The sequence below is a fragment of the Monodon monoceros genome, unplaced genomic scaffold, assembly GCF_005190385.1.
Source record: "Monodon monoceros isolate NGI ecotype Baffin Bay Population unplaced genomic scaffold, NGI_Narwhal_1 Super_Scaffold_14, whole genome shotgun sequence".
Lineage (NCBI taxonomy): Eukaryota > Metazoa > Chordata > Mammalia > Artiodactyla > Monodontidae > Monodon > Monodon monoceros.
In genome coordinates, this window is record NW_021703770.1 from 76,010,296 (window position 1) to 76,036,006 (window position 25,711).

Consider the following 25,711-nt stretch of genomic DNA (forward strand, 5'->3'; position numbering starts at 1 on the left):
ATTTTGTTTGGATTTTCTTTCCTGTGCCACTAGCTCCTGCTAAGAGTGACAAGCATTTTTGTCTGTTTGCTTGCTTTGGAGAATCTGTGTTCTTCCAAGACCCCTGGTGTTGAATGCAAGTTGGCTCGGTGGTAGCTGGTCAGTCTCAGCGAGGGTTCCGGGCCCAGCAGCTTCGCAGGGCAGGAGGCAGGTGCCCTTCCAGATGTCCATGCAGACGCAGGTCTGTCGTCATGAGATGCTGTCCTACTAGCCATACTGTTCTCTCTATTGGTTTGGGGCTCACTTTTCGTTATTTTTGCATATACAGAACTCTCAAATTGAGAGTTACAAAGTAAAGGTCAACATGATAATTCCCGAAGCCCTCCATTCCCTGTTGCTGAGCACGTGAGCCCCCGGGGTGGGGAGACGTGAGGAGGCTGCCAGGTAGTGGGGGTGAGCGCACCTACTCTGCAGTGACTGGGTGTGCGATCTTTGTGTCTCAGATGCTCTCCTCGTCTCTCCAGGGTATACGTTCCGGGAAACTGCGGTTGTGGTCTGGACATACAGCAAATGTGTAAAACCCTCACTGTCCACTAGTGGCTTTGTTGCTCTGAATTAATCCTGGATTGGAAGTGTGCAGTAAGGAGAGATCATTTCCTCCTCTGAGCAAGTGGGGGGAAGGCTTAACAGAATCACACAGAGGAGCTTGTGCTTTCTCCACCACGAACGTCAGACCTTCGTGCTTAGCAGAACGAGGTCCTCGCTGGCAGAGGTGGCTGGGGAGCCGTGGGCTAGAGGGCCGCCGTGTCTGTCTTTGCAGGAGGTCAGCTGCCGACACGCCGACCTGCTGAGCCTGGACCCGGCCGTGGTCGGCAGCGCCGGCTTGGCGGGCCTGCAGCAGCCGGGGGCCATCCACCTGCTGGAGGAAGCGCTGCTGCACCTGCTACCCCAGGAGCCTCCTGCCAAGCGCGCTCGGGGCAGGCCCGGCCTCCCCGCCACCGTCGGCAGATGGATGGAGCTCGCCAGGTACGCCTGGGCCCCGACCCCGCTGGGGCCGAGGCCGATATATCTGATACAGTTACTTCGTTTATTTGGGAAAAACAAATTCTGTTTCGGTTACGTGAGGCTTTATCATAAGAAAGCCAGTGCCTAATTCTGAGGATGCTGGATTCGGGTGAAATTTCACTTGCGCTTCTTTTCTGTAACACTGGTTTTTAGGTCTTCGGGTTCTGGGTGTAAGAGTGGAAGTGAGAGCGGGGGTTGTTGCCTCGCCACTGTTGCATGGTCGCTCCTGTCTCTCTGAACTAAGTGCCGTGGTGGGTAGCGAGGCGCTGCGCCAGGTGCCGGCAGCAGCACAGCGCGGGTTAGACACCGCCAGTGGCGCGGGCAGCACCCTGGGCGGGAGGAAGGGCCTCTGCGGGGGCTGCTTCTGCCCGCGGGCGTCCTTACCCTCTTGTGTCTGGCATGGCCATGGGCAGTAGTGACGCCTTGTGCGCTTGGGAGTTTCAGGGGGGGCAGAGTCTCAGGTCTTGGGTGTTGTCTGGATAAACGAAGCACACAGCTTTTAAGGGCCTAAACTTTTAAACATTTTTTTTTCTAGCTTTATTAATGCTTCCTCACACTTTTTATATTATGTTTGTGCATTCCTTTCAAACAGAATTTTTTTAAATATTTATTTATTTTTAATTGTTCATTTGGCTGTGCCGGGTCTTCGTTGTAGTGTGCGGGATCTTTAGTTGTGGCATGCGAACCCGCTCTTAGTTGCGACATGCATGTGGGATCTAGTTCCCGGACCAGGGGTCGAACACGGGCCCCTGGTCATTGGGAGCACGGGGTCTTTGCCACTGGACTACCAGGGAAGTCCTACATCATTGTTTTGACCACGGTACAGCGTATGTGGTCCAGGGACCGGGGGCCAGTGTAGGGTGGACCTAAGGCTGGTGTGTTTTCTGAATTCCTGGAGAATGCTTGTAGCTTCGTCTCCTCTTGGACTCCTGGGCCGTGGGCTATTTTCCCACCTCCCTACCTCTGCCTCTGATTTGTTACCTTTAACTCCCCATGAGCAGGGCAGTAAGAGAGCTATAGCTATTAGATTTTTTTGGTCTAAATTTGGAGTCAGTGGGCTCTGAAAGAGAACCCGTGGGGCTTTTTTGATGTAATAAACACATGAAATTTCATACCCAGGGAAGCACCAAACTCAGGAAGACCAGGAGGGAAGTGGTCCTCAGCTCGGTGGTCAGGCGACTGCAGGGTTAGGAAGAGAGGGCATTTGTGTGGGGACTCAGAAAGTGGGAAGAAGTCTCTAGAGAGAAGGGAACGAACTTACTGAACACTTGAGACTACCTTAAAGGGGGAGCTTGGCTGACGGACCAGCAGGTTTGTGTTAACGGCAGAGATGAATGCTCTAGCCCGTGTCCAGGCTGTCAGTAGAATCGAGAAGGCCATAGAACGTGGAGTAAAACGTGTCATCTCTAGGACCAGGACTAATTCACCTGCTTTGGGGTTCTTAACTACATTCCAAATTTTAGGACTAGACAAGGATTCCAGATAGGTTACCACAGATAAGAGCAGTGTCTCAGCAATGAATTAACACAGAACAGGCTCATTTAATGAGTCAACTTACGCATTGTAAACCTATAATTTTCAGATTTTACTTTAAATGCGCTGTAGAATAACTTCTGCCTTCAGTACGGCTAAAGTAGTAAAACTTAATGGTAACTTCAAAATTTTTAAGATTTCATATTTTTACAAAACAAGAATAACGTATCTTTTTTGGTTAATTATAACGTATGACATCTTGATTTAATATCATTTCATTAGAGTAAAGACTTAAAAAATACTGGGGCATTCATTGATTTGGACTTTTTTTTTTTCTTTTGGTTTGTTTTATAGGCTGTACAGGTCGATTGGAGAGTATGACACCCTCCGTGGTATTTTCAGCAGTGAGATAGGAACAAAGCAGATCACACAGGACGCGTTACTAGCAGAAGCGAGAAGTGATTATTCTGAAGCTGCGCGGCTGTATAACGAGGTAAAGTTGATCTCTACCAAGTGTGTTAGTTGCTTAAACACTTTTGTTCTCTGAATGGAAAAATTGTTAGCTTTAGAATTTAGAGCTTCAAGTATTTCAGCTTTTATTCCTTAGAATTTACACAAAGATTAGCATCAGAAAATGGCTTCATAATAACCGCATGTGAGCTAAGTATTGTTATCCCTTACTCTTTTTAAGAAAACGTCACTGAATAAAAGAAAGCATGTTTTACCAAGTACGATAAAATTGTAAGATGTTACTTCAGTATCTGGTATTATTATGTAATTTCCATTTGAGTAGATTGTGTTCGTTCAGGAAGTAAAAAATTTATAAAGAGGTAGGTAAGAGTTGGTTTTGGGAACATGACTGAAGTTCAGGTTTGTGTTTGAGCTACCGGTGGCCGAGTGTGGATGTGTAGCAGGTACATACTTGGAGTTCGGGTCTGCGGCCTCTGCGAGAGATCCAGGTGGTGGAATCTTCTGTAATTTTCTGTAAACGTCTTATTTTCTAATTTTCATTCTGAGAACTCTGTAAGTAGTAAATAATCTACAGTATTTACATCAAATTATGGGTCATTTAAAGTCTTCAGCTTATTCACTGGCTTCATTGTTAAGTTTCCCAGAGACGTGGTTCCCTCTTGGCTGGGGTTTTTAATACTCATTTGACGATTAGATTCCACTCAAGTTACTCTGTTTTCCCTTTTTTCTCCTCTTGTCATAAATCTGAAAATGGTTGTTCTTAGTACGAATGTTACACAGCCTACAGTGCAAATGTTTTCATTTGTACTGTTCGCAACTTTGTAAAATAATCTTACCAGGCCCTCAATAGACAAGAGTGGGCAGACGGTGAGCCCGCGGAAGCCGAGAAGGACTTCTGGGAACTTGCATCCCTCGAGTGTTACAACCAGCTTGCCGACTGGAAATCGCTGGCGTACTGCTCCACGGCCAGTGCTGACGGCGAGGGCGCCCCAGATCTCAGCAGGATGTGGAGTGAACCCTTCTGTCAGGTGTGTGGGGTCATTTCTGAGGCCACGGAAATAAATGTTTTAGATGGTCAGGTGTGCTCTCATTAGTCAAGTTGTTTAGAAGTGTTCAAAAACAGGGCAGCAGTTGTGCAGCAGTAGGGTATTTATACGACCAGACACCCCCCAAACTGCATAATAAACTGCTCACCGCTTTTAGCTCAGCCTTTCAGAGTAAGCGGAGGCCTTTAAAAATGAACATCAGCATCCCTGGCGTGACCACCGGGAGAACATTTCCTGTTGTGTCTGCGCGGCGTTGCAGTCTCGCTGGGCCCGCCTGGCCCGTCCGCACTGCTGTCCTCGGCCGTGCCTGGAGGTCCCTGTCTTTGTACCAGACATCCAGTTGTCTTTCAGCTACAAGTAGTTGCCATTTTCTGTAGACCGTGTTCCTATGTATTTTGTGGTTATAAAATGAACCACTTTAGATGAACTTGTTTTAAAAATTGTAGCCTTAGGTGCTTTAACATTTGAAGCATTAAGCACCATCACTTTGGCACCTGGACCTGTAAAATGACACCAGAGATGCCATGGTGATTCGATTCTTGCTCCTCAGGAGACCTGCCTGCCACACATGATCCGCAGCAGGCTCAAGTCCCTGCTCCGTGGGGAGGGTGACCAGACCCTGCTGACCTTCGTGGATGAGGCGGTGACCTCGGAGCTGCGGAGGGCCCTGCTCGAGCTCCGCTACAGCCAGGAGCTGAGTCTCCTCTACCTCCTGCAAGATGACGTCGACAGGGCCGAGTATTACATCAGAAACTGCATTCAGATGTTTTTGCAGGTAATAGGACATCCCAGCCGGGAATGTGCCATCTCTGTGACCTTTCTGACATCGGTAAACTCCTGGGTGGGAATCACAGCAGCAGGCTCCCCTGACCGAGCGCGTGACGGGCCCACCCTCTCCGCGTCCTGGTTCCCCTGAGGCCCGTGGACACCGGCCTTGGTCCTGGGGCCTTTTGGTGCCTTTCTCTGTTTTAGAATGTTCCACGTCTTGTGTCCCCTTGGGGTTTCCTTTCTCTGACTGTGGACGAGCACCTGAGAGCAGAGGCCCCGCCAGTCCCGGCTCTGTGTTCTCCTTTGGTGTCGGCTCGTTCTGTTGTTAAAGCCGTGTCTTGTGTAGAGTGTGTGAACGTCTGTCGTTGCCGTATGTGGACGTTCACTGTCTTTACTCTACTTTTCAGATGTGTTTGAGGTTGAGTAGTGCACTTGAAGTTTATCGAAGAAGAAAGATTGGCTTCTGCAGTTGGCAGTTTTACGTTATAGGATGTTGTGATTTTTAAGAATTGGTGGCAAATAGAGGCAGCAGTACCCGGTTGTATTACTTTTATTGATTTTGTTGAACTGAAATGCAATTGAAAACCTAAATTAAAAAAGAAAATTACACTGTTTGTTAATTGCTCCCATGACCTAATTATTAACCACTCTGAGACGTCCTGTGTAACTGATGTGTTTATAGGGTAGCTGCTGTTTCATGTTGATAACTGTGTTAAAATCTAATGCAGTAAATTGACTTGTAACCAGTGCTAACTAACTTCTTTCCAGAATTATTCTAGTATTGATGTCCTCTTACACAGAAGTAGACTCACCAAATTACAGTCTGTGCAGACTTTCATAGAAATCCAGGAGTTCATCAGCTTTATTAGCAAACAAGGTAACATTCAATTTATACCTGCCTTGTTTTTCTTTTATAATTTCGGAAGAGTTTTGGCTTCTGATCTTTTTGCCTAGTGATAGTACATGTTTCTTACTGTATGGGTTAGAAACTGCCTTGGGTTTATTCTACAAATGTATGTATTTGGGATTGTTGAAGTAAGTGTTTAACATGGTCAAGTGCAATTCTGGGCACTGGAGAAGCTTCCAAGGAGTAGTGGTCTGACACATGGCACCCACAGAGACAGAGGCAGGTCCAGGGCCCCATGAGAAACTGGGGTGACAGCACCCGGCCGGCAGGACCCCGAGTTGGGCGTGGTCGGGAGAGAGGAGCTCGCAGAGGACCGGCCTGACCCTGAGGTGCCAGAGCTTCTGTCCTGGGTGCCAGCTGGTACGGTGAGGCCGAGGGAGGCAATGCCCGGACCTGGAAGGCCATTCTGTCGCCGACGAGTAGGTTTTATCCTGGTGCTGATGGGGGGCCACCCAGAGTCAGAGGTAACGTCTTGACTGTAAATCTGAATTTCAGTTTTGGAGGCTTTTCAGAGTACTAATAAGAATTGGTATTCAGAACTATCTACCTAACTGTTCTCTGTTTTAAATCTGGAGAATGATGTTTCAAGTACATTATTATAAATGATGTATTATCGGAGGAGCTATGTTGATCTCTTTTCTCTATATTTTCTAGTTTTTATAACTGCCTTATGAGATGTAGATCCTTTCTTCTCGTTTTGTAGGGCATCAGAGATTAAATAACTTGCCTAAGCTAATACATGAAGGATCCAGATTTTGAGCTCAGGACTGTGATTTAAGCTGAAAGAAAACCAAAGCTTTAAACATTAGCAGTGTGAAATTTAAATTTCATGAGGATTATCATGAATCCCTTTACCAAAGCCCTCGAGGCCAGGTCGTTTGGGGGTTATCTCCAGCCACCTAGTGTGCATACTGGGTTGGGCCTTGTGTGCAGTGGCCCATCAGCCCACGACTGATGGCTGTCCACTGCCTGGGTGGGTGTCCCCACGAGTGGCGTAAACAGACTGTAAGTTGCCCTGTGATGATTCAGATCAGATTTTGCACACAGGAAAATTGGCTGCAACTCTGTGAAAAACATGTCAGTTTTCAGTGCTTTTTAGAGTTTGGAATCGTGGATGGAGGATTGTGGACCTGTGCTAAATGTAAAGATTGTGTATGTTTATTTCCTCGTCTTCCCTCTATGGCCCGAAGAAATTGAGTTTTAATGCCAGAATATTTAAAATATGGTAGCTTTTGCTCCTGTTGTGAAAGATAAGACAAAACGTTTAAATTTGGACAAGAAACTTGACAGCTGTGCTTTGTAAGGTGGTCTGGTCACTGAGCCGTGGACATAGTCACACTCTGATATTATTTTTAGGCAATTTGTCATCTCACCTTCCCCTTAAGAGGCTTCTAAAAACCTGGACAAGTAGATATCCGGATGCTAAAATGGACCCCATGAACGTCTGGGATGACATCATCACGAATCGGTGAGATGCTGAGCCTTCTGAGTTGAATGTGGTTTCTTTTTTGAAGTTGCCAGAATAGCTTTTCTCCCAAACTGTGGTTTAGACAAATGTGGGGTCTGAGCCTCATGGGCCAGTTTGCACTGAGGTTGTTCTGGCAGTACTCTCCGTGCGTCTTTGTGCCCTGGTCCATTCCGTGCTGGGTGGGGAGAGAAGGCAGGGGCGTCCCCTCTGCTCCTGTCTCAGGGCTGAATGTGGGCGAGTGACATGGCGGCAAAGAAGATACTGCTTAACAACTTCTTGTTATTCTGTTATTATAACCTGGATTTTTGACACTCCCACCTCCTACCTCCCAGCTCTGTTACGTGCTGTATTCATCACTTCGCCAGGTCTGAGATTCTTTTCCTCACCTGTAACGGCCCTGGGTAATCCTAGGCAGGTATTAACTATATGTGTCGGAGAAGAGGTAATAGAGCCAGAGCGGTTGTGAGTTATTTTATTCAAAAACACACAGTCAGTAGGACTGAAGGACTGTGATCCCATGTTTGGCATTCTTGCCGTTGGACCCTGTTTCCTCTGATACTACAGCTTTTTAAAATTTTACTTTTTATCCTTTTTGTTTTTCAAATTTTTTTACTTTTTATTTTGAGACAAGTTCTTACCTATAAAAAAGATTACAAGAAAAGTAGAACTCTCCTGTGTACCTTTTACCCAGATATACTTTTTTTTTTTTTTAACATTTTTTAACATGTTGCCGCGTTAGCATTTTTTTCTTTCTCTCCACATACATGTATTTATTTTCGGAACCATTTGAGGGTAAGTTGCATACATCTATTTCTTTACCTCTTTGTTTATCGGTGTACCTTTCCTAAGAAAAAGAGTATATTCTTAGAACCACAGTACAGTAGTAACTTCTCTGTTTTCATTTTAATCTACAGCCTCAATTTCAGTTCTGTCAGTTGTCCCATTAACGTCCTTTAAAGCAATTTGTCTTTTAAGACAGGATCCAGTGCAGAGTCATGTACACATTTAATTGATGTATCTTTTTGGTCTCCCCTAATCTCGAACAGGTCCTCATAACACTGACACTTCTGGGGAATTTTCTTCAGTTTGGGTTTGGCTGTGTATCCTCAGGATTATCTTCAGGTGAAATACCCATAGCCAGAATGCCACTGAAGTGGAGTGTTTGTCCTGCGGTTTCACATCTGGAAGCGCAGAGTGTCCACCTGCCTTTTACTGGTGGTAGCAGTGTTGATTGCCTGGTTAATACTATGTCTGGTCTTGCTGGTGTACAAGCCCTGTTTTTTCCTCTGCAACTAACAAGCAGTGTGGGAGATGCCTTGAGACATGCCTGTATCCTGCTTCTGATGAGACCTACTCCTCCGTGCTCTGTGTCTGTGGATGACTTTAGCCCAGACCAGCCTTGTGCCGGGTCTTATTGCGGCAGGTGGGCTCCTTAGTTGTGGCTTTCCAGCTCCTTAGTTGCATCATGCATGTGGGATCTAGTTCCCTGACCAGGGATCAAACCCCGAGCCCCCTGCATTGGGAGCACGGGCTCTTAACCACTGTGCCACCAGGGAAGTCCCTCCAGGCTCATCTTGCAAAATTATCCTCCTGTGTTTCCTTCTAGAAATGTTGTCGTTTTAGTTCTTACATTTAGGTCTATGATCCAGTGGAAGTTTTTTTTTTTTTTTTTTTTTTTTTTTGTGGTACGTGGGCCTCTCACCATTGCGGCCTCTCCCGTTGCGGAGCACAGGCTCTGGACGCGCAGGCCCAGCGGCCATGGCTCACGGGCCCAGCCGGCATGTGGGATCCTCCCGGACCGGGGCACGAACCCGCGTCCCCTGCATCGGCAGGTGGACTCTCAACCACTGCGCCACCAGGGAAGCCCCAAGTGGAAGATAATTCTTGTAGATGGTGTGAGGTAGGGATACATGTTCACTTTTTCCATATGGATAGCTAGTTGTCTAGTCCCATTTGTTCAGAAGTCTTACTTTGTATCACTGAATTGCCTTGGCACCTTTTCTGAAAGTCAGTGACGGTTATGTCTGTGGGTCTGTGTTTGAATGCTCTGTTCTGTTCCTTGATTTATATGCATATCTGTTCACAATATCACACTGTCTTCATTACTGATGCTTTATAGTAAGTCTTAAGTCAGATAGGGTAAGTTCTCCAACTTTGTTTCCTTTATGAAAACTGCTTTGTTTATTTTAGGTTGCTTACGTTTTTATATACATTTTAGCATCTGCTTATGAATTTCTACCAGAGAAAAAAGAAAAACAGTGTTTGGGATTTTGTTGCCTCTAGATCAACTTTGGGAATTGCTGTCTTAACAGTGTAGAGTTCTCCAATTCATGAATATGGTATGTCTCTCCGTTTATTTAGGTCCTCTTTAATTTCAAAGATCTGTATTTTTTCCATCTGGAGCTCTTAGCTGTCTTTTGTTAGATTTGCTCCTAAGTATGTATGGTTTTTTCAGCACTGTTGTGAACGGAGGGTTTCTTTTTTTTCATTGTATTTTCTGGTTATTTGCTGTTCATATACTGATTTTCTGAAAGTTTTGTTTTATCATGAATGGTGTTGAATTTTGCCAAATGCTTTTTCTGCATCTATTTAACTGATCGTGTTGTTTTTCTGTTTTATTGTGTGTGTGTGTCTATAATATTGTTCAAATCTGCTATTTCCTCATTGATTTTCTGTCTGGGTGATCTGTCCATTGTTGACAGTGGTATTAAAACCCCCAACTATTATTGTATTGCTGTTTATTTCTCCTTTTAGTTCTATTAGTATTTGCCCTATATACCTAGGTACTTCATTGTTTGGTGCATAAATATTTACAGTCGTTGTATTTTCTTGACAGATTGGCAGTTGGCCCCTTTATCATCATGTAATGACCTTCCTTGTATCTTTTTACCATTGTTAGCTTAAAATCTATTTTGTCTGGTATAGTATAGCTACCCCTGCTTTTTTTAGGTTACCATTTGCTTGAAATATCTCTCCCACCCTTGTCAGTGTGTCTTCAGAGCGAAAGTGAGTGTACTGTAGGCAGCATATCGTTGGAGATCTTTTTTTTTTTTTTTTTTTTCTTCTGGCCCCTGCCTCATGGCTTGTGGGATCTTTGTTCCCTGACCAGGGATTGAACCTGGGCTACGGCAGTGAAAGTGCCGGGGGTCCTAACCACTGGACCATGAGGTAACTCCCTGGATCTTGTTTTTTTTAATCGCTTGGAGAATCTAAACCATTTACATTTGAAGTAATTATCAGTAGGTAAGGCTTACTGTTGCTATTTTGTTAATTGTTCTCTGACAGTTTTGTGGGTTCATTACCCCTTGTTGCTTATCCTGTTCTCTTTTTGTGTGATTTGATGGATGACTTTTTGTTTGGTGTGCTTTGACTTCTTTATCGTGATCTTTTGTGTGACTACTACAGTTTTTTCCTTTGTGTTTACCACAAGGCTTACATAAACTCTTGTAACACCTGATTTTAAGCTGATAACAACTTAACTGTGATAACATTCTTAAACTTTATTATGCTTTTGTGTCCTCATCCCTCTTACATTTTAGGTTATTGATGTTACAGTTTACATATTTTTGTATCATGCATCCAATACCAGATTATTGAAGTTATGGTTATATTTAATACATTTGTTTTTTAAGTTTTAAACTAGAGTTGTCAGTGAATTACATACCACCACTGCCATATTAGAGAATTCGACTTTGGTTTTATATTTACCATTACCAGTGAGTTATATACTAACTTCATATGTTTCTGTGATGTTAATTAGCATCACAGTTCTGCTTGAAGAACTCCCTTTAGCTTTCTTGTAAGGCAGGCAGGTCTGGTAATGGACTCCCTCAGCTTTTGTTTATCTCTTCTTCATTTCTGAAGGACAGCTTTGCCAGATACAGTATTCTTGGTTGACAGTTCTTTTTTTCTTTCAATATTTTGAATGTATCACCCCATTCTCTCCTGTCCTGAAATGTTTCTTTTGAGGACTTTGCCTATAGTCTTGGTGGGTGGTGGAAGGGTTCCCTTGTGTGACATGTCGCCTTTCTCTTGCTGCTTCCAAAAGTCTTTGTCTTGGACTTTGGACACTTCAGTTGTAATGTGTCTCGGTGTACCCCTGTTTGGATTCAACCTACTTGGGTTCTTTTTTTTTTCTCCCTCCAAATATTTATTTATTTATTTGGTTGCACTGAGTCTTCGTTGCAGCAGGTGGGCTCCTTAGTTGCAGCAGGTGGGCTCCTTAGTTACGGCAGGCAGGCTTCTTAGTTGCAGCTCAAGGGCTCCTTAGTGGCAGCACGTGGGCTCCTTAGTTGTGGCTTGCGAACTCTTAATTGCCACAAGCATGTGGGACCTAGTTCCCTGACCAGGGATCGAACCCTGGAACCCTGCATTGTTGGGGTCTTTTGGGATTCAAGGATCTGGATGTCCATATCTCTCCTCAGGTTAGGGAAGTTTTCAACCATTATTGCTTTAAATGTACTTTGTCTTTTTCTTTATCTCTTCTCCTTCTGGGATTTTTATAATGGGTGTGTTGTTTCTCTTATGCTCTGCTACACTCTTTTTCATTCTGTTTTCTTTTGCTCCCCTGACTGGATAATTTCATTGAATCTGCTGCATGGTTGAATCTGCTTTTGAAGCTCTCTGTTGAATTCTTCAGTTCCAGGATTCCTGTTTTTGTTTTTTGATGGTTTTTGTCTTTTTGTTAAACTCTCATTTTGTTCATGCATTGTTTTCCTAATTTCACTTAGTTGTCTGTGCTTTCTTGTAGTTCACTAACTTCTTTAAGTGGATTATTCTGAATTCTTGTCCGACAGTTCACAGATCTCCATTTCTTTAGGGTCAGGTATGGAGCTTTCTTAGTTTCCTTTGGTGGCATCATAGTTAGCTGATTTTTCGTGATCCTTGCCTTGGTTCCCTATGTTGGTATCTACGCATCTGAGTAAATGGTCTTGTTCAGACTTTGCAGAGATAGTCTTTCACCAGTCAGCTCAGCCTGGGGCTCTGGACGTGCCAGCTGGTAGCTTCCTTGGGCAGGTGGGACCTGCTGTTGTGTATTTGGGGTGAGGCTGCTGCCTGAGCTCTGAGGTTGGGGGTCGGGGTGCCGCTGGCCCAGGGCAGTTGGGTAGGACTGGGGTCCTGCCCCAGCGCAGCTGTAGCATGGCTCTGTGTTGCCTGCATTCTCTGGTCAGGCTTCCTAGGTGGCCGGGACTGGGTGCCATGCTCAGCAGTAGGTGGGGTACTGCCCCAGGGGGTCGGGGGAGGCAGCCAAGCTGGCCCCAGGGCCAGCATAACTCATCGTTTGGGGACCCAGATCAGGTGGGACTGCACAGCGAATTCCCTGGCTAGGCAGGCCACCGGTTTGACTCTGCAGACGGGAAGGGAGAGGCTCCAGCACCACTGTACACTGGGCTGTGGGGTTTCCCCACGTGCTCTGGTGAGGTTCCCCGGCTAGGTGAGCCGAAGGCTCTTCGGCAGGTTGGTTTCCCTGCCCGTGCGCGAGGGGCCACCATGCAGGCGCCCGCCCGGCTGGCCAGACTCTTGTTTGGGAACCAAAAGAACCGTGAGCCAAGCTCCCTGGACTGCTGGGTCGGAGTCCTGGCTGTGTCCACCGGCAGGCGCTCTGAGCACGTGCTGCTGTGAGCAGGGTCGCAGGGTGGGCTATGCAGGTACCCCGAGCTCCGGCTGGGTTTCCCAGTCAGGTGGGTGGGGCTGTGAATTAGCTCCCTGCCCAGGCAGAGGGCAGAACACGCTCCAGGCCAGCAAGGCTCGTTGTTTGGGTCCTGAATCGGGCAGACGCGCGCCCTGCCCAGCTCCCTGGTCAGACTGGGCCACCGTGTCGGCTCAGGCACGTGAAGCCACTGGTTAGCATTTCTGCTCGGGCTCTGCTGGGACTGCCTGGCAGGATCCCAGCCCTGGTAGCTGTAAGCCCCACCCCGTCTTCTGTCATACCCTGAGCCCCGCGATGCCTGGGAGGTGAGACCCACAGCCCTGGGCTTTCCTCTTCCCACTGGAGAAACCGTAGGCTCGGGGGCCCTGGCTGCGGTCCCAGTGCGGCTTCTTCTCGCACCCTTCAAGTGGGGTCCCTCGCAGTCTCTGGGGTGTGGGGCTGTTTTCACCTCATCCCCATGTTGTGGGATTTTCCCAGTGCTGTCTTGTCCTTGAGTGTTGTTGGTTGGTTTTCCTGTGAGGGGGACCGAGGTCGAGAATGACCTGTGTCACGATCTGGATGATGTCACTTATCTTTGCTGTTTGTGGTGTGGTGACATCACTTGTCTTTGCTGTGTTCATGATGTAATATGTTGCTTTTTTTTTTTTAATTTATTTATTTTTGGCTGTGTTGGGTCTTCGTTGCTGTGCACAGGCTTTCTCTAGTTGTGGCGAGTGGGGGCTACTCTTCGTTGTGGTGCGCGGGCTTCTCATTGCAGTGGCTTCTCCTGTCACGGAGCACGGGCTCTAGGTGCACGGGCTTCAGTAGATGTGGCTTGCAGGCTCTAGAGCGCAGGCTCAGTAGTTGTGGGACACGGTTTTTGATCCATGAAGTAGTTAGAAGTGAGTTTTCTGTGTCTCTTATTTATTGATTTCTGAATTAACTCCTTGTGGTTATAAACACACACTGTATGGTTTCAGCCTTTTTAAATTTATTGAGACTTGTTTTATGACCAAGCGTATGGTCTACTTTAGTAAATATACCATGTGCACTTGAAAATCCTGTGTATTCTGCAGTTCTTGGACTGCAGAATGTTTATAATTTTCATTTAGATCGAGGTGGTCAATTGTGTTTTTCAGATCTTCCATGTCTTTAGTGATTTTTTTGTTTAGTTCCATCTGCTGTTGAGATTGGAATTTCAAAACCTCCTACTGTGATTGTGGAATTGTCTGTTTGCCTAATAATCAGTTATTAGGCACATACATGTTGATAATTGCTGTGTCTTCCTGATGAAATGTGCACTTTAGCTTATGTTGCAGTAAAGACATATTGACGTGTGTACTTCATGTATATGTATATATATATATATATATATATATATATATATGAAGTAACAGTGAAAATATTAACAGATAATATATTTTTGCTTTAAATAGTCTTAACATGATTCAGAACTTACAAGGAACAGTCTTTTATACTCACTTTTTCTTTCTTTCTCTCTCTTTTTTCCTTTCCTTTCCTTTCCTTTTTTTTTTTGCGGAGGGGCCATGCTGCATGGTATGTGGGATCTTAGTTCCCCAACCAGGATTGAACCCGTGCCCCCTGCAGTGGAAGGGCGGAGCCTTAACCACTGGACCACCAGGGAAGGCCCTACACTCACCATTTTTGATGCTTACCATTTGTTCCTGAAGATCCAAGTTTTCCTCTAATATTTCCCTTCAGCTGAAGATTTTCCTTTAGCATTTCTTGGAATTCAGGTCTGCCTGTGATGAATTCTCTTGCTTTTCCTTTGCCTGAGGTGTCTTTATTTCACTTCATTCCTGAAGAATATTTTCTTGGGGTATAGAGTACTGGGGGATCATTTGTCCTCTATGTAGGGAAGGTCATGCTTGTTCAAATGGTTGTTCCCCAATATGTAATGTGTCATATTTGGGGGCTGGTGTCAAGATTGTTTTTTTTAATTGTTGGTTATCAGTTTAATTATGATGTGTCTGTGTATGGTTTTCTTTGAATTTATCCAGTTGGAGCTTCACCAAGCTTCTTGAATCTGTACATATATGTCACCAAATTTGGGAAATTTTCTGTTATTGTTTCTTCAAGTATTTTTTTTGCCCCAATTTTTCTCGTTTGTGGGATGCCAATTACACATATATTAGACCTTTTGACATTGTCCCACAGGTTCACTTTCATTCAATCTTTTTCCTCTTTATTCTTCAGATTAGATCATTTCTATTGATCTGTCTTCAAACTCACTGTTGTTTCCTCTTTTAATTCTGTCTAGTGAATGTTTTATTTCGGGTACTTTTCAGTAAAATTTCTATTTGGCTCTTTTTACACTCCCTCTCTGCTGAGATAACCTACTTTTTCGTTTATTCCATGTGTATTTTTCTTGACCCCTTAGAGATGGTTAAAATAGCTCTTTAAAGGTCCTTGTATGACCTTTGCCAACCTATTGATCATCTCAGAGTCGACATCTGCTTACTGTCCTTTTCACTGAAAACAGGCACATTTTCTTGGGTTCTTTGGATTTCGGTGAATTTTGGCTTGTGTCCTAGAAAGTGTGTAGACTGAGCCCCTTTACAGCTCCCAGGGGACGTGGGCTGTTCTGACCCTGCAGCAGCCGGCCCCTTAGACTTGCACCTGCGCTCTCGCTTTCTCCTGGCTCAGGCCTCAGTTCAGCTCTCAAGTCAGTCCTGCACACGTGCCCGTCGCGGGGTAGCCACGGCCCACGCGGCTTCTTGTTTGGAGCTAGAGGCTCCCTTGTCTGCTCTCTCCCCTGCAGGGTTCCCTTTGCAGCCTTTGGTTCCTCCGGGCACAACACAACAGGGCTTGCTTCTTTCAGAGTCTTCGTACTCAGGCTGCCACGCTCCACGTTGTGGTTGTCCTTGTGGCAGAACTGGGAGAAGACAGAGAAAAGCAGGACACTCACCACAGTGGCAGAACCTTCTCCTGGTCTCTGCGTCCTTGAAGGTGGCCGTCTCTTGCTGACCCTCAGACCCCTGGGTGGTTGTGATTGCATACTACCCCGTTGCTAGCCGTCACCAGCAGAAGGGCGGCTGCGGCGCCTTCTGTGGCCTCACCAGAGCCAGGGCTCTGTCACTTTTACCAAGATGGCTCTTTCCGGGCTCCTTCCTCCAAGGGCTGACACAAGAGCATGGCGGGTACCACCTTTGTTTCACCTGTGCCCTCCCTCTGGGACTTCCTGGCTACTCTGCCTCGTGGAGTGGAATGCACTCTTCTCGCTGGTGACGGCGTGTCCTTCTCCCCTGCTGCCCCACTTTCTGGGAGCCCAGGCCCTCGTTCACGCCGCAGGGTGACATTCCTGTTCACGCGTTGCTTCTCCAGGTGTTTACCCAGCACCCAGGGTCCACCACCTTCGCTTGTTTAGCTCTTGGGAAGGAAGTGGGCACTTGTGTGGTGGTCATGGGGTCAGGAGCACAGGAGCAGATCCGTGGCTGGGGAGGCTGCTTGTTGGGAAAAACTGAAAAAAATAAGCAAGAGAGGTGTGAGACTTGCTAGTTTATGTGGCTGCAGTGTTTCTAAGAAATTGAAATTAGTCCGCAGATGCACAGAAAGTTAGTTGATTATTAATTGGGGTGAATTTTTTATGTTCAGGTCCTTTGTCCGTGTTACTGACAATGAAAATAATGAAACTAGAATCATGGGAACCAAGTCAAATATGTAAATCATGATACAAATAAGAATAACCTTCTGCCCGTCCATGTGATACAGCCGTTGTTCTCGGTGGTGGTAACCTGCCCGCTGCTTGACACTGTCCACGTATGTGACGAAGACCTTAGATTCAGAGATAAAAGGAGAAAAATGGTGTTGACTCAACACAGGGTGTGCGTCCATTTGTTAAGAGAGCAGGTTGCGAGTGTGAATACTTTTCTTTGTGGAGGTGGAAGCAGTAGATGCTGTCTGGAAAATTGTGTTGAAATACCCTCAGTGATCTTCCAAGAGCTGGTTAATTAAAATGGGGGTTAAGTCCAGTTCTGAGAGTGTATATTTATAGTCTAAAAAATGAGCAAAATTTTAACAACTGTAGAATTTCTGTCTGAATGCTGTCCAGCAGCTTCCTGAATGTCAGAGATTTCCTTTATGAGTCCGGCATTAATTCTTATTTTTCTTTGTTTCATGTAGATGTTTCTTTCTCAGCAAAATAGAGGAGAAGCTCACTCTCCTGCCGGACGATGGTGGTGTGAGTGAGGATGCGGACGGGATGGGCGTGCAGGCTCTGGAGGAAGATGCTCGGTCTCTGATCGCGAGCTGCAAGTTCTCCATGAGGCTGCAGATGGTGGAGAGCGCACGGAAGCAGGTGGGCGCGCCCGGGTCACAGACGATCCAAAACTGGCGTTCTTTAAACTTAGCTTTTCTTTAAAATCTGAAGCTTAGAGATAATTGAGTAGTTAGTATTTTTTTTTTCTCTATAAGGAAGTACACTTGAAGAAATACTTACTTAAAAATTTCCAGAAAGCCTCTAAAGTTTATTATACACTTGTTAATCCTTTCAAAATGATTATTCTCTGCTTTACTTATAAAGAAAAGGTTTTCTCTTGTTTAACAAAATGAATGCTTGCCAGGTAGTAACAAATTATATTTAGGTTTAGTTTGTGGAAATCTATCATTTGATAATAAGATCCTTTCTTGATAAAAGTGCGGTTTGATTAAAAGTCGCATATAAGCATTTCAACTGTATTAAATTATATTTTTCATGTAATTAAATCATATTTGGATATATTAGGGGAGCTTGCTGTTTTAATGACCCTATATTGATTGCTATTATAAAGCAAAGAATATTATTCTACTACAAATAATTAATATTTCTGTTTTGTGGGTTTAAAGGCTCATTTATAGGTGTTTCTTTGAGATGGGTCTTGTATCAGAAATTTTTATATTTCCCATAACAGCAGCCTAAGTGAATAAAGGAAGTAATAACTCTGTCAGTTCCCTGCGTTCAGTTCTGGACGAGCTGGCCTTCAGATGCTCTCAGATACTCCACCGAGGAGGCCCTGCCCCCTCGCCTGGTCTCCCCAGGCTCTCCCCTTGAAGTTGTGGATGCTGTGGGTGTTTCAAGTCGTGCCCCCTCCCCACTGCGTCTTTCTGGACTCAGGTAGTGTCTTCCCTCACTGTTTCCTGCAGAGAAAAAGGAGATGCTATTTTTCCAGCAGGCCCTGGCCATTTCGCCCTCCATCCCCTCAGCTCCGGGTGCAGCAGGGAGTAGCCGGGGCCCGGGGCCGAGGTGGTGCATGTAGCCTCTCAGCAGGAAGTGAGGGGCGCATCTCGGGGCAGGGGTGCAGTGGGTGCTCCCCGCTGCTGGGGGCAGGGCACGAGAAGAGGGGCCAGGAGGGCCCCATGGAGGGGGGGGCATTTGGGGGTGGTAGGAGAGGCAGGTACGGAGATACGTTTAAACAGAATCCCAAGGGGAGAAACTGGGAATTGTGGAGGCCGCTGTGGGCGGACGGCTTGTCTCGTGATGCTGGTTTGAGGTGGATTGTAGAGCATGTGGCCCAGAACTAGGGACTGGAGACTAGGAGGTCATCGAAGGTCTTGGACGTGCTGGTGGGGATGAGAACTGTGTGAAATGTACACTCTTATATGCAGATGTAATAAGGCCAGAGACTGCAGGAATGACGAGGGTGGCTGGACTTTTGGCCTGAGTGGTTGGAAGGGTCGTAACAAGGACGCATAGGACTGATGTCAGTGTCCTTGAAGCTCAGCAGAGAATTAGATGTAAAAGACATCCCCAAACAACCAACTAAGTAAAAAACAGAGAAATGTATATTAAAACTAAAAACTTCTGTGCCTCAAATGGCACACTCAAGAAAGTGAAGAGACAACCCATATGATGGGAAAAAATATTTGGAAATCATGTATCTGGTAAGGGTCCGCTTATCCAGAATACATAAATAACTCTTTACAACCGAACAACATAAAGTCAAACAACCCAGCGAGAAAACAGGCAAAGGATCTGAATAGACATTTCTCACAAGAAGACACACAAGTGGTCAGTACGCACATGAAAAGACACTCAGGGCGCTTCCCTGGCGGTCCAGTGGTTAGGACTCCGCACTACCACTGCAGGGGGCACGGGTTCGATCCCTGGTTGGGGAACTTAAGATCCCGCAAGCCGTGTGGCATGGCGAAAGAAAGAAAGAAAGAGAGGGAGAGAGAGAGAAAGAAGGAAAGAAAAGACACTCAGCACCACGAGTCATCAGGAGGATGTAGGTCAAACCACAGCCAGGTCCCGCTGCACACCCACAGGACGGCTGGAGTAGAGGGACGGCCCTCCGTGCAGGGAGGTGAGCAGTGCGGCCACCGTGGAAATCAGTCTGGCAGCTCCTCCAAAAGCCAGAGGGTTACCATTTGACCCAGCAGTTCCCCTCCTCGGTATATACCCAAGAGAAATGAAAACTTAATGTCCACACAGAAATCTGTATACAGATTCTTTATGTTCATTGAAATTAGAAAAAAGGGCATTATTCAGAATAGCCAAAAGGTGGCAACAACGCGAAGGTTTATCAGTAGATAAATAGATAAATAAGCTGTGGTTTAGGCAAGCAGTGCATGTTACGCAGCCACAGCGAGGGGTGAAGTTCTGATGCCAGAGCACCAGCAGACACACTCCCTGGGTAGGACGTGTCCGGAACGGGCAGACCCGGGGCAGAAGGCTGTAGTCTCTGGGGGCTGGGGGAGGGGAGCAGATGCCTGTGGATGGAGGGTTTCTTGGCGGACGACAGAGTCCCGGAATCAGACGGCAGCCATGGGTGCCCCGCTGCGTGAGTGTCCCGGAGACTCTGGACTGTGTATCTGTCCCCGCGATAAAGCTAAGGGGATGGGTCACTGTGGGCCAGCAAGGAGCTCCTCTCGTACAGCGACTTGACTTCTCATTGTCCTCCTGTGTCATCTTTCTGCTTCCTCTCTTCCGCCGTGTAGAATAATTTCTCGCTTGCCTTGAAACTGCTGAAGGAGCTGCACAGAGAGTCAAAAACACGGGAGGACTGGCTCGTGAAGTGGGTGCAGAGCTACTGCCGGCTCAGCCACGGCCGGGCCCGGGCCCAGCGCCCGCCCGAGCAGCTCTGCGCGGCGCTGAAGACGGTGCCCCTGCTGGGTACGAGGCTCTTCTCCTCCCACAGTTTGTGTTGTGGCTGTGTGTCTTCTCGCAGTATCCTTTGTGCTGCTTTATCTGACAGTTGGGAATTAAATTTGTAAAAGTTTTATTAAGTATTTATTGAACATGCGGCGCCAAGGTGCTGTGTGTCCAGTAATGCTACCGCATGTGACTCCTGGAGCTTTTGTTTCTTCATCTGTAAACTAAAGTTGAAGTTCTAAAATGTTCTAAGACTTAGCCAAATTTTGGGTGTAACAGCTTAATTATTTTGAAAACTTTATGTTTACATACAAGAACTGCCTAAAACAATTAGCCATGGGAGCCTTTTTCCTCCTCAGTTCTTCTGTCTGTGATGACGTGGACTGTAAGGCTGAGCGGGAGCCCCGTGTGTGGGTCCCGGGTCTCGTGTGCACGTCCCAGGTGCACGGCAGGGCTTTCCTGCGGCCTCCCGCTGGTCCCGAGCCCGGCTCTTGGGCAGGACGGGGAAGCACTTTCCACGTTGATCCCAGGATCGGAAAATGACGCCGTGACTGCTCAGCTCTTTTTATAGGCTTTTCGGGGGGGGGGGCAGGAGGAGTTTGCTGCCATGAAGACGGCACTCGGTTCTCGTGATAATGACTGGCTGCCGTCGGTCACGGCCCTGTGAAGTAAGTGTCTCCTGGAGGAGCAGGTGGTGTGCGTGCAGGACTTGCCGGGTGACGGCCCTTTCTCTTCTCGACCTCTGCACGCTGTAGGCTTGCCCAGAGCCACACGGCCGGACGTAGTACTAGCCCTTGGACTGCGGTGGTCTCTGTTGCTTTGTCAGCTGTAGGTCACAGCATCAGTTTAAAAATGTGCGTTATTGATGTACACGCACGAATGCATTAGAAAGCACACTTTCTGTTCTCTGTTAACACAAAGAAGCGCTTGGACAAAATGCAGAAGGGTGATGCTTGAATGAAAGTTTATTTGGTGTTTTAATTGTTGAGCCTCGGTGGGCCGTGGTCGCTGGTGACAAAGAACATTGTTCGTTAATGTGGGTTCAAGAGATTCGCGAGTCAACGTTTGAAGTCAGTTTCTTATACCTTCAAGATTTCTTTTAGTTTCTTAATAGAAAACAACCTTTGAACACTATGAATATCTTCTTTGTAACTTACGTCACTCAGTTCTCAAAAAATCCTGTGTGTGCGTGTGTGTAATCCAGCAGGTGAGAACACATCAAGCTACTTGAGCAGAAACGTTGTGGCGTCCCGTGACCATAACATTCTCGTGGGCACAGCGTACAAGATCATGGCCGATGCTCTCAGCAGTGAGCCCACCTGCCTCGCTGGGATCGAGGAGAGCAAGGCCAGGAGCGTCGTGGAGCTCTCAGGATCCAGTTCAGAGGATGCAGAGAAGGTAGTGACGCTGGGAACCTGAGCGCTTCGTGTCGTGTGTTTGTCTCGACCGCGCAGGCTCCGCTACACGAAAGAAATGACAAGTCTCGCTTTGTGTTTTCAAGACACATTTGACAGTTACACGCAGTCAGGTTTCTTATTGGAAAAATGACCTACTCCCCGTGTTTCCTGTTTATTTGAACGACACCCTTCTTTTAGTGTTAATAATGAGAAGTCTGTGTTGGCTTGACGTGGACGGTTCTCCCGTGAATCTTATTAGTGGAATCTCACCACCGGTCACCATTCAGACGCCCCGCTAGCTTATGGGAAGAATCAGCTTTTCTGCTTTTTTGTGTAGCACCTGCTTTGTTGGCACTTCTCAGGTGGTTCTGTGTATTTGTGAGTTCCCACGTGCTCCCCGCATCACTTGTGTCCCCAGCCTCCAGCCCTTCCTGAGCCATGCCCCGCGTGTTGGTGTTCAGGCGCCGAGATGGCGTAGGGCTGGCATCTCTTTCCCAGTCCAGGCAGACCTGGCTCTGCCCTCGAGCGGCTTTCTGTTTACCGGTGGCTGACGGGTCCCAGGGGGGCAGGGTCTTCCGGAAGCTTGGTCTCGCTCACAGCCTGCCGCGGTCTGTGCGTTCCAGGTTGCGGCAGGCCTGTACCAGAGAGCGTTCCACCACCTTTCTGAGGCCGTGCGGACGGCAGCACAGGAGGAGGCCGGGTGCTCAGCGCGGGGCCAGGAGCCTACGTGCGGGCTGGTGGCGGCTTACCTGGCGCTGGTGGAGTTCTGTGACCAGCGGCTCCGCAAGCAGGAGGAGGGCCCCCCCGGTGAGCCCCGCGCGTGCCCGCCGGAGATGTAGGGTTTTGCGGGTCCTGTGCTCTCCTGTGTGTTTTTCAATGGCATGTGTTCTAAGACACGGCTTGTCTGTTTAAGAGGCTGTGACATGGCCATGCCCCACGGCCGGTGTGGGACCGGAGTTGGGCGTCTCCGTCCCTCCCTCCGTCTGCTTCACTGGCGCGTGTCTGACCAGCTCCTGTGGCCACCCCTCGTGTTCCAGCCCAGGAAGCAAACTACTTCACCCGGTAGCAGAGGTTAGCGTCAGAGAGGAGCTCTTTTTTTTTTTTTTTGCGGTACACGGGCCTCTCACTGTTGCGGCCTCTTCCATTGCGGAGCGCAGGCTCACGGGCCCAGCCGCTCCGCGGCATGTGGGATCTTCCCGGACCGCACGAACCTGTGTCCCCTGCATCGGCAGGCAGACTCTCAACCACTGCGCCACCAGGGAAGCCCCAGAGAGGAGCTCTTACATGCAGTCCGAGACCGTCTGCTGAGCTGCAGTAGTTGTTAGAAAGGAAGCCCGGGTGAGAGCAGCCAGCGCTGAGTATGCCGCTCGTGTCTGTGTGTGGGTAGTGACCACGTCTCTCCTCTCCTGTCCCCGGTAGTCCTGGACGCTGCAGAACTGCGCACGTATCCGGCCCTCGTGGTGGACAAAATGCTGAAAGCTCTGAAGTTACACTCCAGCGAGGCCAGGCTGAAGTTCCCCAGACTCCTCCAGATCGTTGAGCAGTATCCAGAGGAGACCCTGAGCCTCATGACCAGAGAGGTCAGTGTCTTCCTTCTGGCGGAGGGGACTTGACCGAACTAACAGATGTGTTGTGTGGGGTGCGTGTGTTAATGGCTTTTCATTAACCACTGAGTTTTGCTCCATCCCAACAACATGTGTCATTGAAAACCGTGTAAGGGAGTGTTCCCATGCACCCACTTTGCTCTGTGGGTGTTGACACGAAGGCCGCGTCTGAACGAGGACCGAGACGGGAGGAGGTGAGACCTCCACCCGGAGCTGGCTGCCCCTCAGGGCTGAGCTGCGTCTGTACGTCCGGGGGCCTTATGCTCAGGTCACTGTTCAGCAGCAAGAAAAGGGGGACGTTTCAGGTGCCATCCCCCACGCTCCACATCTCGGGAACCCCCAGGGCTACTGCCCCACGTCCCGCTTGCCCACTCTCACCCCATCCCGGCCTCTCCACTGGGGCTGCATTGGGGAAAAAGGGGAGGGTTATCAGAAAGGCTCCTTAGCGACTTCGTGGATGTTTAACTGGAAGACAGGGCCAGGCTTTGAGTTGATGACGTAATAGTTCAGAAAGGGTGCACAGCAGGTCTGTAGACGGTGCTGGTCGCCGAGCCCGCAGTCAGTTCTCTGTGCGCTTGGACAGGTGAGGGTTTTCAGTAGGTCCTACACAGGAGATTAAAGTAAATTCGGTATGAAATGCGGTACACATGCATTTTCCTCAAAGATAAGTAAAGAAATATTTCAGTAAGTTATGGTTCTTTTTTTCCCCAAAATCATACTTGTATATAATAAAAATAGCATTTTGAGTTTGTGTGGAAACGAATGGAGTGGTGGGTCGATGTTGTCATGACCCTTGAGATGGGCAGCTGGCCTTGCACTGAGGGCCCCCAAGCCTCCCGTCCTTCCTGGCTTTATACCAGCATTCCAAGTGCAGCGGAGTTTATCTTGAAATAAACACCTGGAAAAGCATTAGAGGAAAACCTGAGCAAAATCTGAAAATGGTCTTGGAGTTAAGAGACAAAACCCAGGAGCTATAGAGGAAAATAACTTGACGTTTCTATCGTTAAAATAATGCCATATACAAAGTTAAGAAAAAAAAAAAACTGGGAGAAAAAATTTGCAACACATACTGGAGACGGAGAGCAGGCGTCTCCACTGTCCGCAACAGACAGACTCGTAGCAAGGGGCGACGCACGTGCGGTTAAAGCACGTAATGCAGGTAAACGCTGACTGCCCAGCCTCACTAATGATGAGATGCGCAAATTAAAGTTAGATATCTTTCACTTCTCAGATTGAAAATAGATTTTAAAAATTGTCAGATTGACAACAGATTTTAAAAATGGATCACGTCAAGTGTCGGAAAGGATTTTGGAAAGTAGTCGATCTACTACGCTTTTAGAAGTGGAAATTTGAAAAATCTTCTTGGAGGGAAATTTAGCAATGTTTTTTACAGTTGTTAAGGTTCACATTAAAAGTAAAAAGGAATTTAGGAACTCATTTAGGAATTTCTCCTATGGGTATATAGCACAAGTACAAAGAGATAAACATATAGGGTTGTGCATTGTAGTTTCTGGATAGCAAAAATTGCAGATACCCTAAAAGTTCATCATAGAGCCCTTGTGAAATGAAGCAGAATATGGTACAGCTGTTAAAAGGAATGAGGTAGATCTAAGAAAAACCAGCAACAGCAAGTCTCCTCCAGTTCCATTCTTCTGAAGAAAGGGTCCACGTGCACACACCCTGAAAAGGCCCAGAAGAATCGATGGTTCCGAGTGGGTCGGAACCGAGAGGGCTGAGGAGACTTTCTGTCTACACGTCTGTCGGTTTTTATACTGCCGGTAGCAAATACAGCCATACTTTGATACTGGACACACAGTACTTCTGTAAGGGAAGAACGCTGCATGTGTCGCTCATTACTCATTTCTCTCCATTTCAGATTTCCTCCATTCCTTGCTGGCACTTCATCGGCTGGATCAACCACATGGTGGCCTTGCTAGACAAAGAGGAGGGGGTCGCCGTCCAGCGCACTGTGGCGGACATCGCCGACCACTACCCGCAGGCCGTCGTGTACCCATTCATGATAAGCAGTGAAAGCTATGCCTTCAGAGACACTTCTGCTGGCCATAAGAACAAGGACTTTGTGGCCAGGTGACACAAGAAAAATTAGGTCCATCCAACACTGAAAGGTTATCGAAACGTCTGTGGTCAAAGCAGACACAGGGTCGCTTATGTGTGTCCTCAGATGAATTAGAGCTGCCATGGATGGCAGGAGGCCTAGATGTCTGTCTGTTGGGTGCATCTGCCCTGGTGTGTTATTTGCTGTAGAATTTATTTCCTTTCGTAAACACAGTTCATCTTAATGTTATTCATGAGATGGTTATGCTAACCATTAGTAATCTGTTGGTTGAGGCGGACTAGATGAGATGCTTTTTGGAATCAGTTCCTGAAATTGTTCTGTAATTTAAAATCTCCGGGAAGCCCCCCCTTCTTCGTTAAGCCAGTAAACTGCCCAGGTGTCCTTTTCGCTTCTTCAGTTGATTTGTAAGCGAGGACAGTTGCCAGAGCCGGCAGCAGTGTTTTACTTTAGAAAGAATACTTGGTAAATGCACGGCATTTTAGTTGCCCTTCTCTGTCAAGAGCTGATTTGCCTCATTATTTAGAGTGTTTTGCTTCCGAGGGACAAGGTTGGGGGCACAGCCCTCATCCCAGCTCGCCGATGGGCCAGCCGTGCAACCCACCCACCCTGTGGTGCCCTCCTGTGTCTCAGCAGAGGTAGCTGCCGCGTGATCGCTTCCTTAGAAAGAAAGAAAGCAAGCAAAGAGAAATGTTGAAAGTTTGTTGAGAAGCGGGGCCTTTTGAACTTGAGATCGTGGG

General features: G+C 47.2%; 1 protein-coding gene across 9 annotated transcripts in view; it reads left to right on the forward strand.

The window, feature by feature from the left end:
• PRKDC (protein kinase, DNA-activated, catalytic subunit) overlaps positions 1 to 25,711 on the forward strand; it is a 150,002-nt gene that overhangs the window by 111,452 nt on the left and 12,839 nt on the right. For 7 of the 9 annotated variants that reach the window (XR_003793604.1, XM_029223258.1, XM_029223263.1 and 4 more), the window contains 12 exons: positions 800 to 1,005; positions 2,872 to 3,010; positions 3,828 to 4,016; positions 4,585 to 4,809; positions 5,571 to 5,679; positions 7,066 to 7,177; positions 16,950 to 17,124; positions 19,743 to 19,917; positions 21,101 to 21,294; positions 21,917 to 22,100; positions 22,713 to 22,873; positions 24,774 to 24,985. Coding sequence is in view for 8 of the 9 variants with exons in the window: in XM_029223258.1 (XP_029079091.1) it covers positions 800 to 1,005; positions 2,872 to 3,010; positions 3,828 to 4,016; positions 4,585 to 4,809; positions 5,571 to 5,679; positions 7,066 to 7,177; positions 16,950 to 17,124; positions 19,743 to 19,917; positions 21,101 to 21,294; positions 21,917 to 22,100; positions 22,713 to 22,873; positions 24,774 to 24,985 (2,081 nt within the window). In the remaining variant the exon portion in view is untranslated. The remainder of the gene's footprint in view (positions 1 to 799; positions 1,006 to 2,871; positions 3,011 to 3,827; positions 4,017 to 4,584; positions 4,810 to 5,570; positions 5,680 to 7,065; positions 7,178 to 16,949; positions 17,125 to 19,742; positions 19,918 to 21,100; positions 21,295 to 21,916; positions 22,101 to 22,712; positions 22,874 to 24,773; positions 24,986 to 25,711) is intronic. The other 2 variants (XM_029223261.1, XM_029223262.1) reach the window with 1 other exon arrangement.